The following is a 14,578-nucleotide window of genomic DNA, read 5'->3' as shown; positions in this document are numbered from 1 at the left end:
GCGGTTTTCCTCGATCTACAAGCGCCTGGATAAGTGCTTTTAAAAGGATTTCCGGGTTTTGCTGCGCTCTACAGCTTTAATGAAACACTGGGACCACCGTTACGTCCGGAAGAGGAGTTTTACCCCTGTTTTTAAGCGTTGGGTAGTCTTCTTCGTAGTTTGTTGACACGAATACTCGTACAAGGGAATAATTTCCACAAATAAAATGTGCAACGGATGTGTGCAAAAAGAATACCCGGATCGGGTAAGTTGTGTCAGCTGGGAGATCACAGTTACGTTGCAACTTCTTATTTATTTTTTTGTTTTTGATGCTGAATTACTTGATATACTGCTGAAGTTGTAGTTAGCTTTTATAAACAACGCCCAACGATGCTCCTGTAAAGCTAATGCTCTGTTCAACCTTCAACGTCGCTCAGCAAAGTAAGGATCGAAAAATATCCTGTTGGTATCTTTGTGTCCAGGGGAACACTTGTCTGGAGAATGGCTCTTACCTGATGAACTACCTGGGCTGTGTCAACTGCCATCAGAGGGACTTTGTGCTGATCAGTAATAAAGCCACCGAGGATGAAGATGGAGAGGAGATAGTAACATATGACCGTTAGTCACTGTTTGTATTGTTTTGGTTTTCTCATCAAAGCATGAGAAAGAATTGTAAAGATACCTTTAAGAGGGACTGACAGGGGCCCAAAAATGTGTTGGGACATTTAACTGCAGCAATGACACATTTATTTGAAGTAAGCTGTGTTGGAAATTAATGCATTTAACTTTTAACATGGTTCACCAAGGCTGCATCTATGGCAAGCCCTTTTAACATTTAATAGCTTGTCTGGATATGTAATACAGATATCCGCAATTCAATTCTTCCTAGTCAAATTGAACATTTCAGATATCCACAATGACGTTATTCCTATCCACAACTTAATTCCTCCTAGGACAAATCACGCCCCTTTCCCCATTCATGTATGTGGGGTGTCTCATTACAGATATCTTAAATTCAATTATGGATAGCCACAATGTGAGTTGTGGATATCTGCAACTAAATTATGACTATCCATAAATCTAGTTGCAGATATCTACAATTTCATTCTGGTTAGTCGCAATTCCACATCAAGATATCTTCAACCCCTTCCATTAAATATATCTATAATAGTATTTATAGATATCTTTAATTACATTTTGACTAGTCAAAATGCTGTTATAGATATCTTGAACTGGAATTATGCCTAGTCAGAATGAAATTGTAGATATCTGCAACTAGATTTATGGATAGCCATAACTTAGTTGCAGATATCTATAATCAAGTTACAGATATCTTTAAATTAATTGTGGTTAGAGATATCTCAAATTCGAGATATCTTTTAAAATACAGTTGGAGATATCTATAATACAGTTTTGACTAGTTACAATGACAGTTAGAGATATCTGTAACTCAGTTTTCACTGGTCAAAACTGAGTTACAGATATCTGCAATGACTCCTTGAAAGCTGTCCTTAGCCTCGTTACACATCCTAAATGTCACTTGCAGATATCTCTAATTCAGTCATTGCAGATATCTGTAACTCAGTTTTGACTAGTGGAAACTGAGATACAGATATCTCTAACTGTCATTGTGGCTAGTCAAAACTGAATTATAGATATCTCCAACTGTATTTTTGACTAGTCAAAATTGAATTTTGACTAGTCACAATTATGTTGTTGATATCTATAATGTTAATTATAGAGAGTCAAATGTAGCTATTGAATGTTAAAAGGGCTTGCGATATGCATCCATGGTCCTGACTATACAGCCGACTTTGGTACATATTCATATGATAAATCATAAAAGAGAGAAATGTGAAAAAGACAAATATTCACAAAAATAAGAATAACAGAAGATAATCAAAAGATATATGAGGCTAAAAAAACACTAACTAAAAGGTAATTAGAGTAAAAACAAAAGTAAAAACAAGAAGATTAAAGATTGAACATCCTGCCTTTGATATCACCTGAGAAAGAATAAAAGCAGTGTTTTGAGAATAAAAGCAAACTGATTACATCTCCTCAAAAGCACAGCAATACTACATTTTTACAAGACCACAAGAGTCTATCAATCTGATCTCCTCAGGCAAGTTGATCCTGAGGATGGGAGCTCTGACAGGAAGGCCTGGTCACCTTTGTCCTTAGCCTTGACTGAGGAACAACAAGCAGAGCTGTTGACCCCATATTACAACTGAGCATGTATGGACTGAGGAGATGAGAAATGTATTTAGGAGCAAGTTTGGATAGTGCCTTAATAGTCAACAAAATCTTACAAACAATTCTAAGTTTTTTTTAGGAGCTAATAAAGGGAAGCTAAAACAGGAGGTCTCTGTGTTGGTTCTCCTGATAAATTGTGCTGCTGTGTTTTGGACTAGGTATAGCCTCTGCAAACTGTGTTGGTTTAAACACTTGTACAGAGAGTTACTGGAGTCCAAACAAGGGGAGATAAAAGAATGGATGAAAGCCTCTGGATTTTTTGGGATAAAGAGGACCTAGTTGTTTGATAGTATCCTCAGCTTCATAAAACAAGACTTTATGGCTAAGTTTGACATGAGTTAATTGGAACTGAAATGAGTTATTTCAAAGTATTTTGATGATTGGTCAGTTGACTCCCAAACAGGAATCTTAACTATTTGCCCCACCTAGTGTCAAGAATGTAAATGGTAATGGACCAATTCTTAAAGCCTAGAACCGTTGAAAGCGCTTTACAGTGCTAGTCTCATTCAATGTTAAGGATTTTCTACCTTGGTTTTTAATAGTAACAGTAAAGGTTAACTGCAGACAGCATAGGGGATTTCTTGCCAAAGTGTTTGGTAATAAAGAAATGTGATTAGTCGAGAACATCTGTAAAACTTATCCTCGTTCTTCTTGCTTCTTTGTCTTCTCAGATGTTTGTAAAAACTGTGACCACGTCATCGCCAGACACGAATACACTTTCAGTGTTGTTGATGAATATCAGGTACAGTATCTCCTTGAGTTGTCGAGAGTCAAACTTTTTGTTCACCCTTCATGATTTACTGTCCTGTTTTTGTTTTGTTTTTTTTTTGTCCAGGAATATACAATGCTCTGCATGCTGTGTGGTAAGGCAGAGGACTCCATCAGTGTGTTACCAGATGACCCCAGACAGTCTGCACCACTCTTCTAAACCTGTAGCCCAACCTGCTCTACATTCCCTTTTCCCTCAGTTTTAAATGCCACAGCTGGTTGCTTGCTTCAGGATTACAGGGATTGCTTTTAACTACTTACAATTACATCCACATTTTAAATTGAGAGCACCACATTGAGGTCCTTGTATGAACTACTGTATTCTTCAATTGCCAGTGTACTTTAAATAAACAGTTTTTTATATACACATGATAACTTAGCTGTGCTCTTTTTACCACTTGAAAGATATTTTGTGTTACAATCCTCAGTCGTAGAGCATAACTGGTAACGTAGTCACTTTTCTCCGGGCATGCAAGCCACTACCTGTATGCAGCCTACAGCTATGGAAATTCTGCAGCACTGAAATGTTGTTGAAACAGGTTTGTAGATCTAATAAAATGATGTAAAGAGGGGCATGGGTACTCGAAAATATTTGAAGAGAAGTCTGTTTCACTGTAGCATAAATTGTAGGTTAAATAATAGAAAATATATTTAATTATATTTCAAAGTTTGTGTGTAAGGGGGAGATTTTTCTGTTTTATCTAATGCCACTAACATCCCTGATTCAAAGCATCAATCATTTAATAATGTGGAGGGCTAGCGTGATAAAATCTGGATGGAATTACATCATTAACACTGAGACTGTCGAGAGCCGAGGTCCTATATGCAGCAGATGTAAGGGACTACAGCTGTTTCAACTGGAAATAAAGTATTTTCTTTTTAACCATATCAAAGTTTTAGGATAAGGAGTCTGTTATACCCAAGACTAAACCTCAAATCCATGCATGTAACCTATTAGATTAAGTATTATTATTAGCATGGGTAGAAAAGAGTGAGTGTCTCAGGTATCTTCTGTTACAAACCTAAAAGTTGACATCATGATGCTCCCTATTCAGTCCCTATCTCTCTTTCTGCTTATAGGCCCACTGTTATTTTAAAAAAGTGTCTTCTCAGTTTTCTTTCCCTTTATTTAGCTGATAACTGACTGTGCCTCTAAGCTTTTGATTATACTTCTGTGGAATTTTGTTTTACTTGAACACACTTAAATTAAAGAAGGGTGTCAACCAAAATTCCTAATCTTAAAATATGAGCAAAAACCAAAACAGAAAATTCCAGAGTAACTAAAGAGGGCATGTAGAAGAACAGAGCATTAAACTACAAAGAAATTAATACTTTTAAAATCTGTAACATATTTTAATTTCATCATTGTCATAGTATTCTGGCTGTATTAAGAATAAAATGCTAAACATGATCGCCATACTGCTTTCTTACTAATGTCTACTTGATGTAAGAAACAAAACAGAACATTGTTGATGGTCTACTATAATGATGTATTTTGATCAAAAGCAGCTCAATAAAAATACAGATGTCTTAGCAGATTGTACAAATAAATATAAAAACAAAAAAATGATTTTCATGCACTTTTACAATACTGAAAGATGAGTGCACTTACATGTACATTCTAATATGCGTTGCCTTTTGCATGACAAATATTTCTAGCAAAGGAAAAGCACTACAACACTGTGAAATGCTAAATGAGCAGTTCATTGTTACACAGAATCATTTGTCTAGGTGTTTTTTCAGGAGTAAGGTCAGTGGGGCTGCATGCCCTGTTTCTGTACATGAACGCTGATGTCAGTAGAGTGCTTGTGTTATCTATTATTAGTGTCTTTAATGTGAGTACATGGTTTCTATTAGTGTGTACCATTTCTTTAATGGTACATATCTACAATTAGCATCTTTTTTTACATCCCTCAAGTATTGAAGATAGTCTTTTTGGTCTCATATTAGGCCTACATGGAGCATTAAGAGAGGAGTGAAATGAGAGGTAAAGAGTTGGCAATCTTCTGGCTATCTTAACCCTTTAACTTCGTACTGCAGGCATCAAGCCACATCATCAAGTATTCTGAGACATCCAACAAATAAATAAATAAATACATACAATTTATCATACATTTTACAGTACATACAGTACATTCCCTTGAGTAAATACCATATTTACACATGCTACCAGGGACTGGATTTTAATCAGTTTCTGGCTACAGTTGCACCATCAGGATCAGTCACTCGTGTCAAATACAGTCATCGGTTCACTTTGCCTGAGCCTTTTCCTTCATGGATCAGACCGTGTCCCCTAGAGCAGTGGCCCCACTGCACGTGCCCACCTGACCGGTCTTGTGGGTGAGCATGCCGAGCAGGAGGAGAGCCGGAAAGGCTGGATGGAGAGCGGCTGCGTCCCTGAAGAGCCCCGCCCTCGCGTAATTCCTGTCGAGAGGGAGAGGAGCTCAGCGAACGCTGCAGGGAGGAGGAGCCTCGAGGGCGAGGAGGAGGGCTGAAGAGCACCCCGCTGCGGTCTTGCATTAGCTGGGTCAGACTGGCCAGGAAGTCTGCGTCGCTGGTGCTGCTGGCTCGCACACGTAACCGCCGTCTTCTGAAGAAAATAACAGGAGAGAAGATTACTATTCCCTCTGTACACCTACAAATCTTTAAATCCAGTGACTTAAATAGTGTCTGACATCCAACCATGTAGTCTTCAGCATCATTTCTCTTGCAGTTAGTGTTCGTCATTTTCACACTGGGTTTAAACTGGTGTCCTCTTAACCACTGGTTCCCAAAGATGTGGGGAGACCCCCTAGGGAGGTTGTGAAATGCCCTCGAAAATCAATACTATTTACAGTTGACTATTTCATCCATCAGTCAAAATATCAACAAAAGTAGGGGTTTACATTTTACATAACAGTATGCTTTCAGAAAATGTTTTATAAATTTCTTTGTTGCCACATAACTCTTTAGTTGTCTAAATCCAGAAAATGTCAGATTAGTTTAGAAAGCCTAGCTTTCAGCTAAATGAATGATCACAGGCCCTATTTGTTTTCTTTGTAGATATCTGTTTTAGATTAGCCTATTAGTGGTCAAAGATTCCTGGCACTGCTATTTTGGAGAGCATCAGCTGAGAGGTTGGGAACCCATGCTCTAGACAAGGGCATCATAGGAAACAGTACAGCATGTTATTGTTGAGTACTATTAATAATCTATTTTATTTATGGTCTTGCTGTTGAGCATCTTTCACCACAAGAGGTTGTAGCTTAAATACTATTTATCAAATCTGAAGTCCTCAGAAAAAAACAAATAAGTAAATAAATAAATAAAGGCTGCAAATCTTTCCATCTTTGTCTGGACACACCCTGAAGAACTCTAACCTGTTATGGAAGCATCTTAACAGAAGAAAGCTGTACCTGTTGTCCACACAGGAACGGATTGGTGGTTTCCCAGGAGGTGGTCGGGGTTGAAACCTGCTTGTGAGTTGCTCAGGTAAAAAGGTGGCGCTCACCGGGCGCGGGATCTTACTTTTGCTACCTGATGATGATGACAGAGAAAGGGGGTCTTCACCCCCACAGTCAGATCTGGAGCCCCGCTCAGAGGAGAGCCTGTCTCTGGGTAAAGCACAGGGCAGGTTGTCACAGGACAAAGATGGAGAAGGTGAGTGGGTGGGAGAGCCAGGGACTGGGCTGCTCCAGCGATGACGCCTCTCCATGTTTGGGTCCCTGCTTGGAGAGTCCAGGGGGGCACTGGGGTCTCGTACTGGGATGCGACTCAGTCTTGGAGACAGGGGGGAGTCTCTCCTCCTGAGCAGAGCTGGGGGTGGAGATGAGGAAACGGTGACGGTGCTCTCCACAGCACCTCCTGCTGTGTCAGCTTGAGGTTGCTGATTGGGCTCAGAGGATCGATCGGGCAGACCAGAATCACTCTCCGGGTCTCTGTCGTTTGTTAAGTGAGCAGAGGGACCTTTAGCTGGACTTGGCGCTTGGCCAAACTCCAACCTCTCTCCATCCTTTAAAGTTTCCTCTGGTGGTTGGTCAGATTTAACAGATGGTGCCTCCAGTGGTATTGCATCACTTTTTTCCTGCACAGGAGACCCACAGCTGGGATTCTGAGAGGAAACAAAGGACAATTCAATAAAAGAAGTCAGAAGGAGTAGAAGAAACATCAAAAAAAAAAAAAGGAAAACAATTGTGTCTTATGATGATGCTGCAGAACACTGGGACAAAGGATATCTGATGAGAGGCTATCTGAACTGTGTTTTGCCTGAACTGCCCTTCAGTCATACAGGTGCTAATCTCACAAAAGGTTGAAACATCTGTTTTCTTGGCCACAAAGAGATCAAACAAGATTTTTCATTTAATCTAAGTTCACTGTGATGCTTTTCGTAACAAGAAAATATTTGGTCACACCAACCTGTTCCATTTGGGGTCTTCCCATGATGACCGAGGGTAGCTGTCCCAGCATCCCCGGCAGTCTCCTGTGTCCAAGTAACCACGTGCCAGGCATGGCCATCTGCGAGAGAACGGGACTGCTTGGCACAGCTGTGGACTGGCTTTCCTGTTGCTCAGAGGGCTGGTTCTCAGGTTTAGTAGAAGTCTGTGTCCCAGGTTTGTCCAGACTGGGTAGTTTTGCGGCTCCAGAGCCGCTTCCCTGCTCGAGCTCCAGCATCACCCACTCCTGAGAGTCTCCCTCCTGAGGGACAGGACTAAGGTTCACAGCCACAAAGCCACTGCTTGCAGCGCCCTCCTCAGGGTCTGGGGTTGCAGTTCCGGAGTTTTCTTCATTACAAGAGGGCGACTGCAAACCATCAGGAAAGGATTTCTCCCCAACATGAGAAAGAACAGGACGCTGTTTGCCCAAGCTGAAACAAGTAAAACTGGTGAGTTTCTATCCACCAGAAAAATCACATACACATAATCTGTGATCTCATTTGTACTTACTATGCCTCGAGGAAGCGCTCAATGGTGGGTTTGGGTTCAGGTGCAAGTCTCTTTTCAAACGCCAGACTCTGACTGTGTCTCATTCTTCGCAGCAGAGGTGCAGCCCGATCTAGGAACATGGTCTCTGACCGCACCCGTCTTGGAGAACTCTGTACAGAGCCAGTGTTTGGGCTCTGGTTCCCCTGGTTCTGACTGTGTTCATCCTCACTCACCACCTTGAGACGGAGGAACAAATTAAACTTATGTGTATTCCTATCCCTGAGGAGCAAGTCATTTTTTTCCTCCAATGCGGTAATGCCACTTTAAGCAGAGAGAGATTTTCAATTGGAGTCAGCCTTGGTGACCTCTTTGGAGCAAAACTTGTGTATTTTACTACTTTACCGGTCTAGTCCTATTGATTTGTGTGTTCAGGGCCTTCTGACTAAAATAAAAACATATTGTTTTGGTTTAAATGCTCAACTTTGCCATATTTCCTGGGAAAAAAATAAACAAAAGCTATATCCGCAGCATGCCTTTACTGGCACCAGCAGGCAGTCATAATACTAAAAAAAGTATCAATGTTGCCTCCAATGAACTCTGGTTTTTTTTAGGTTACAAAGAGACATCAGTACGAGTTTAAGTCTGTATCATTACAAGCTTAAACTCCTCACAGGAGCTTTAAGTGTCGGGGAGACAGAAAAATAGCTACTTTCTAGGTCCATGAGGAGAGGATGAAGAAGCTAAGGCTGTCAGGGTTTATGCTTCAATTATATCTTCAAGTGCAGAGAACTGAGTCTGAGAGTCTGGGGGGAGTTTTCAGACATAGTAGATGCAGTTGCATAAAAATAATATTGAAGCAGTGGTAGAAGAGAGATGTAAAAAGTTATAGTAAAACACATTCCACTGACCTTCCTGATTATTGGCTGGGCGTGTTTATGGTTTCGATTGCGGTCCATCTCCTCCCAAACATCTCCACCTGGGGTGGTCGGTGTGGGGATTGGGGGGCAGTTGTCGGCATCACTGAGGCGCTCCCCTTGCAGGACATCCTCAGTGTTCTCCCTCTGCAGCTCGCCCGGCAGCACTGAAGCGTTGGCCATGCTGTGGAGGAGAGGGGAAGGTCACCCTGCAGCTCATTTCAACGGCACAATTTAGAGCAGCAACTTGTCAGGGATCTCTGACTGCGCACATTTAGGCGCTAAAAAAAGCTGCAGCTATACACTTGAACTCACATCCAACAGACTGTGTAGGAAGGACTTTGAATCAGGAACAGCAAAAACAAACCAACAGCTATTAATAGAACAAAAATATCTCTACGTATTTCGCATTAACAGAGTTGGAGCTTTCTTTAGGATCAAATACCCTAAGTAGGCTGGAGTGAGACGGGTTAGTTGCTGTGCAGTGGTTGCTGCGGCAGTGATAGTCAGCATATCCTCTGAATCACATTTCTCCCAGTCGTACGGGTCATTCTCCAGCACGCTGTGGCTCTTCATGGCGTTTTCAAACACTGACATCAGGAGCTGTCACGCAAAAGAGAACAGGCATCAGCATTTATTTTGAGAGGGAAAATAAACACTGTGTGCAAAAGCAAAAAAATAAAAACAAAAATGAGATGGCTGACCTGATAATCAGGCTTAGTGAAGTAGTCCAAGGTCAGGATGTGATCAAGGAAGGTACTAAACTCTGAGGGCAGGTGTTTCAGCATAAGACGATGGTCATATGTCTCTTTTAGGTTTCCTACTTGTTCCTGAAAATAAGAAGGAATAAAAATACACGTGAGAATGAATTCATATGTTGTTATTTATAGTCTTACTGTAAATAATACACAGTTACATACTTTGTCTTTAATTTTCCTCCACGGTAGCTGACCGACCATAAATTCAACCAGCATGTAGAAGAGGGACCACAAGTCGTCATGACGGCCCATTTCCTATGTAAAGGGATAAACAAGGAAGACTGGGTTAAATGTTAAGGGGGAAAAAGAAAATAAAGAATATGTGTAGATACAGTAAAGAGTGTAAAGCTGAATGTATTTGGTTCACTCTCACCTTGTTCTTATGGGCATTAATTGAAGCATAACGCACAGTCCCTCTGAAGCCTGCTACAGGACGAGGCTGAAAGAAAATAAGGATGTTATCAAATATGATAAAGTAGAACAGAGACACATTTTCAGGCAAGGATTACAACAACACAATGATCACAAAATAGTTGCATACACAAGTAGGGGCCAGCAATGACTTGAAGACTTAAAGGGATAGTTCAGTTTTTTTGATGTGGAGTTGTATGAGCTCTATGTGACCACTAAGGACATTAGATACAGTAGAAAGTTGTCTCCTCTCCCTCAGTAAGACACAAACTGTAATTCGCTGGTGACGAGGAAATAGGCGCTAACGGGGTGAGACGGTACCAAATTCAAAGGCAATTTTCTCTGCCTACAAGAACTAAAATCAAAAATTAATACCACAGTTTGAGAGTACGCTACATAAAATAATTTCTAAGTGCATTAAGTCTTCGGAAATATAAACATTTATTCGGACCTAACTAACTGGTCATGTATCCTTCCGCGCAGCGCTGGTGCGCTCCGTCCCCCCTCCTCCTTTCAGCTGTAGGGAATGTAAACAAGCTATGCTTCGGGCGCCGGTTGTAGCCTCTTGTAAGTTTGATCAAGTATCGTAATTCTTTTGTTTGTACTCTAAGGATTATGTGGCAGTGTAGGAAATTCAAAATGAGTGACTATGACAGCGACGATGAAGTGCCATTCACTTTGGAACCAAAAGGATACCTGTATGAACCGGAGCACACAGAGCTGCTACAGATGGCGACTGAAAGGAATACAGAGGAAACATCCACGGACTTCCACTGTCTTACTGAGGGAGAGGAGACAACTTTGTACTGTATCTAATGTCCTTAGTGGTCACATAGAGCTCATACAACCCCACTTCAAAAAAACTGAACTGTCCCTTTAAGACTTTTTGGGATTTTGCCTCTGACAAAGATAATATCAGGTACAGTACGCCCCATGAGACTTAAACCAAGTCTGTGTGAGCCTTACACCAGTTACTATAAATAATCAACTATAGGCATTTGTATAAAGTGTAGAGTACTTTATAACAGAGTACTTACTGGACGGACTTCTTGGCTGGAGTTGGTAAACTGGCGGGCCAATCCGAAATCAAGCATGTAGCAGCATCTACAGGTACTGGCCAGTCTTCCCATTGCAAAGTTAGACTATAAAATGAAAACACATTCATATCAAACAACTATTTATAGATCCAGTTCCCTTTTGTAAGCATAAGTTAAATGACACTACATATGCAAAGCATGAGGAGTTCTAGGTGAGCTTACAGGTTTAATGTCACGATGCAGAAAGCCTACAGAATGGATGCTTTCGATGGCCTCCAAAATCTGCTTTCCAAGCCTCAGAGTTGTGGAAACAGAGAAGGTAGCGCGGGTCATGGTTCTGCGCAAATCTGCAAGATTCCTCCCCTTGAGAAACCCCAGGAAGTAAGAATTAAAAGTTAGATTCATAAAGCAGGAAGTGATTGTTGTCAGCAGATCATTTAATATTGATCATCAATGAGTGGACAAAATCCTACCTGGAGTTCCATCACTACATAGTTGAAACGGTCATTGCGGCCACAGCCCACAAAGCGACACACGTGATCTTTGCCTGTGACAGAAAGATGCATGCCGTGGATAGTGTCAAAATCAAATCTTGTTGATGCAGAGTATGTTGACATTAGCCAAAAGCCACTTGATCACGGAATAAATTTAAGGCATAAAAATGATTAGTATGAATGTCATATCATTCTGAAAATACAAAAGTAATGAAACAATGCATGTCTTCAGCAAGATCGACAGTAAGAATCTGGAGAAGTGTCTTCATACACTCTTGATTTTTTGACATTCCCTGTCAGTGGTTCTTAGACGTAAGCAGCATGGCATCTCTCACCCTGAAGCTTTTTCAGCACAGCCACCTCCATCTTCAGCACCTGTTTGGGTTGTTGAGCTGACTCTACTTTTAAGGCAACGGTGGCCTGACTCAACTGATCCAAAACCTCGTAGATCTCTCCAAACCCACCCCCACCGATCTTCCTTGTCTGAAAAAGAAAGACATACAGACCAAAGTTAGATGTATGAAAGTTTGACTGATTTCAACATGGGAAAGTGCGATTTCACCTTTTGTCATTTCTTCCAATTTCTGTGACACTTACCACTTTCCATCTGTCTCTGACCACGTCTGCCACTGACAGGATGTCTGTGTGCTCTCCAGCCCCACTCATCCTGAGTGCTCTCAGCTACAGCCTGCACCTGGCATCAGTGACGTGAGCCCGTCACTGGAATCAGAGAGCACAGTTTAAAATCCCTTCCTTCCTTTGGCAGTCACAGCACACTGCATGCTAATTGGTATGCAAAAACATGGAAACGGCTGTCTGATTTGGTTTAACTGTGCGTGGCAGTCTCATTTGGAGAATGCCAATCAGTAGCTTTAAAGGTTAGCAACACTTACAGTTTCCATGGTTCGTAAAGATGCTAACTAATGCATAAATGTCCATTGAAACACAGTAACTAGCATAGCCTGTTTTGGGGGGTTCTTTTTTTTTTAATCTATGGCATAACACAGCCGTGACTAGCGTAGCGTCATAACTGTCCATAAACCGAGTGTAAAAGAGGATCAACTGCAAAGAAGGCTAATCTGGGAAGGCGGTGGCGTTCACTGCGGCGGCTCGGGTGGTCGTGTAAACAAGCTAACTAGCACTCTTATAAGGATAACCGTTAGGCAGCAAACCGCTCTGACCTCTTACCTCGCTTCGTCGCATCATTACAATCCAAGTTAGTGTTTAAAATCCAGACAGTCCCCATAGTCCCAATGTGTGTCCGTGGTGAACCAGGTCATACCATTCTGATTATTTCAGAAATGGGAGTATGGTTGTGGACCATTGCTGGTGTTAGCTACAGTTAGCTAGCTAGCTAGCCAGCCCACAGCTAATGGATGGAGAACGATGTGCTCCCTTTCACAGCAGCGGCGATGACGTCACAGCGCTAGTCTCCCCTGATTGCACCGCAAACTCCTGCATCGCAAACAGAGAGGAGCACTGCTGCTGCCGTAATAAATAATATGCAAAACACTGACTGACTTGGCTGGAAACACAACTTCCTGCGGTTTATACTGCGCTGAGAAAACGAAAAACAAACTGCAGGCCTACATTGAAAGTTATTTATAAAAATAAATTTAATTCCATAATTTGAACTTTTATTTATTCTTCGGTCATTGTACATTTTATGACAGCTCATGATGTTCAGTTCATTCATTCGTTCATTAAAACGGTTTGTGCATATTTATGACTTATACCTCATGAAGTTCAGAAACTAAGTATGTTAAATTATTCAATAATTTATTCATTACATAGGATAATGCATAGCAATGAAAACTTTAACAAAGCACATATGCCAATATGCCAGAGTTAGCCATAAATCTAAGTTTCATCTGTAGTTTTTGGAAGGTCAGGGCAGAGATCATAAAAATAGAAAGATATATGAAAATACAAACAGATAGATAGCATGCTCCATTCCCCCAAATAAATAGATAGACAGATAAATAAATAAATTCTGCATAAACGTCACACTGTAGGTTCAATGTAACACTGTACATGAGGCTCTGGAATAGTGATTTCAACTAAACTGCAAAACTTACTTTCATCTTTAAAGAGGACTTTGAGCCACGGAAAACGTCCCTGACATCTCCAGTTCCTAAGCAACTTGGAGTTTGGTAGTTATAGTCCCTTTCCTGAAGACATCTGTGGTGGCTACTTAGGCACTGACACCAAGTCAGTCCACTTCTTGTGAAGCTCTCTGGAGTTTTTAAATTGACTTCTCTAGGCAGTCCCTTCAAGGATGAGGTTGATTATGTCCCTTTCCATACCACATCCCTTCCAGTGAACTTTTCATGAATATGCTCCATACAGCACTGTGAGAACAGTCAGCCGTTTCTGCAATGACCTTCTGGGACCGATGGGGAGGGTACCAATGACCTTCTTCTGCAGACCTGCCAGCTGTCTCTTCCATGTATTTGGTTGTGTGTATTGAAAAAAACAAAATGATGTTAAAAATTAAGCATTTTGATACAGTTTACATAATCATTTACTCAAACTCATCTTTATCCAGACCAGAAGGCTCCATCCAGTGTTCAGTGCCAGAATAGCAGTGTTATAAACGAGTGTCATGCAGTGACAAAACAGCATTTTAAAACAAATATCACCCCAGCACCATCAGGAAACTCATATGACTGAAGTCAGATGATACTAATGGGGTCAGATGCAACAAATATTAGTTTTGTTTTTGTCAGTCGAGATGACCGAGAAAATGATTACATTTTCCCAAGCATAAATGATTTTTTTTTTTTTTTTTTTTTTTTACAACAATGCCCATTCAGTCCCACAATCTGCTGGAGGCAACATCTGATGAGGCAGAGATGCATCATGACGTGACTAAACCCAACAAGAAAGATCCTGAGTAAACAACATTGAATGTGTCTGTCTTCTGGATCAAAACACCCACTTCACTATTGTACGAGTGCAGAATCATCCTATTGATTATAATTTATAGTTGTATGTTTTGTGAAACAACTTTGCTTGCTGGCCCTATTTATGCTGCAGTAGCAGGCCGAGGAGGAAGTT

At 41.0% G+C, this 14,578-nt stretch overlaps 2 protein-coding genes across 3 annotated transcripts; one reads left to right on the top strand and one right to left on the bottom strand.

Annotated features, from left to right (window-relative positions):
- The first annotated feature begins 67 nt into the window (after window positions 1-67).
- Window positions 68-4,362, top strand: churc1 (churchill domain containing 1). The gene is made up of 4 exons (XM_074685322.1): window positions 68-244; window positions 462-597; window positions 2,907-2,977; window positions 3,071-4,362. The coding sequence occupies exons 1-4, from the start codon at window positions 206-208 to the stop codon at window positions 3,161-3,163; spliced, it is 339 nt and encodes a 112-aa protein (XP_074541423.1). The 5' UTR covers window positions 68-205; the 3' UTR covers window positions 3,164-4,362.
- A 105-nt stretch (window positions 4,363-4,467) lies between these two features.
- ttbk2b (tau tubulin kinase 2b) lies at window positions 4,468-12,971 on the bottom strand. Of its 2 annotated transcripts, none has more exons than XM_074685321.1 (15): window positions 12,707-12,971; window positions 12,116-12,238; window positions 11,854-12,001; window positions 11,498-11,571; window positions 11,247-11,387; window positions 11,025-11,129; window positions 9,950-10,015; window positions 9,739-9,831; window positions 9,523-9,648; window positions 9,264-9,421; window positions 8,813-9,002; window positions 7,926-8,140; window positions 7,399-7,846; window positions 6,399-7,093; window positions 4,468-5,590 (listed from the first exon to the last, which is right to left on the bottom strand). In XM_074685321.1, exons 2-15 carry the CDS (start codon window positions 12,182-12,184, stop codon window positions 5,245-5,247), a joined length of 2,874 nt encoding a protein of 957 aa, XP_074541422.1. In that variant the 5' UTR covers window positions 12,185-12,238; window positions 12,707-12,971; the 3' UTR covers window positions 4,468-5,244. The 2 variants fall into 2 exon arrangements, with proteins under 2 accessions (XP_074541422.1, XP_074541421.1); XM_074685320.1 differs by having other exon boundaries at window positions 4,471-5,593.
- Between the last annotated feature and the right edge of the window lie 1,607 nt (window positions 12,972-14,578).

The sequence above is a fragment of the Halichoeres trimaculatus genome, unplaced genomic scaffold (genome assembly GCF_033239565.1).
Source record: "Halichoeres trimaculatus isolate MK-OKI-2021-1 unplaced genomic scaffold, fHalTri1.1 fHalTri1_scaffold_13, whole genome shotgun sequence".
Classification (NCBI taxonomy): domain Eukaryota; kingdom Metazoa; phylum Chordata; class Actinopteri; order Labriformes; family Labridae; genus Halichoeres; species Halichoeres trimaculatus.
This window is presented reverse-complemented; position numbering and strand designations above follow the sequence as displayed.

Bases quoted from the DNA above. Each gene is read 5' to 3' on its own strand.
- churc1 (XM_074685322.1), top strand. From the start codon at position 206: ATGTGCAACGGATGTGTGCAAAAAGAATACCCGGATCGG. The intron at 245-461 runs GTAAGTTGTGTC...CTTTGTGTCCAG, and splicing joins AAAAAGAATACCCGGATCGG to GGGAACACTTGTCTGGAGAA. The intron at 598-2,906 runs GTTAGTCACTGT...TTGTCTTCTCAG, and splicing joins GGAGATAGTAACATATGACC to ATGTTTGTAAAAACTGTGAC.
- ttbk2b (XM_074685320.1), bottom strand. From the start codon at position 12,184: ATGAGTGGGGCTGGAGAGCACACAGACATCCTGTCAGTGGCAGACGTG. The intron at 12,002-12,115 runs GTAAGTGTCACA...TTTCTTTTTCAG, and splicing joins TCAGAGACAGATGGAAAGTG to ACAAGGAAGATCGGTGGGGG. The intron at 7,847-7,925 runs GTAAGTACAAAT...TACTTGTTTCAG, and splicing joins GAGCGCTTCCTCGAGGCATA to CTTGGGCAAACAGCGTCCTG.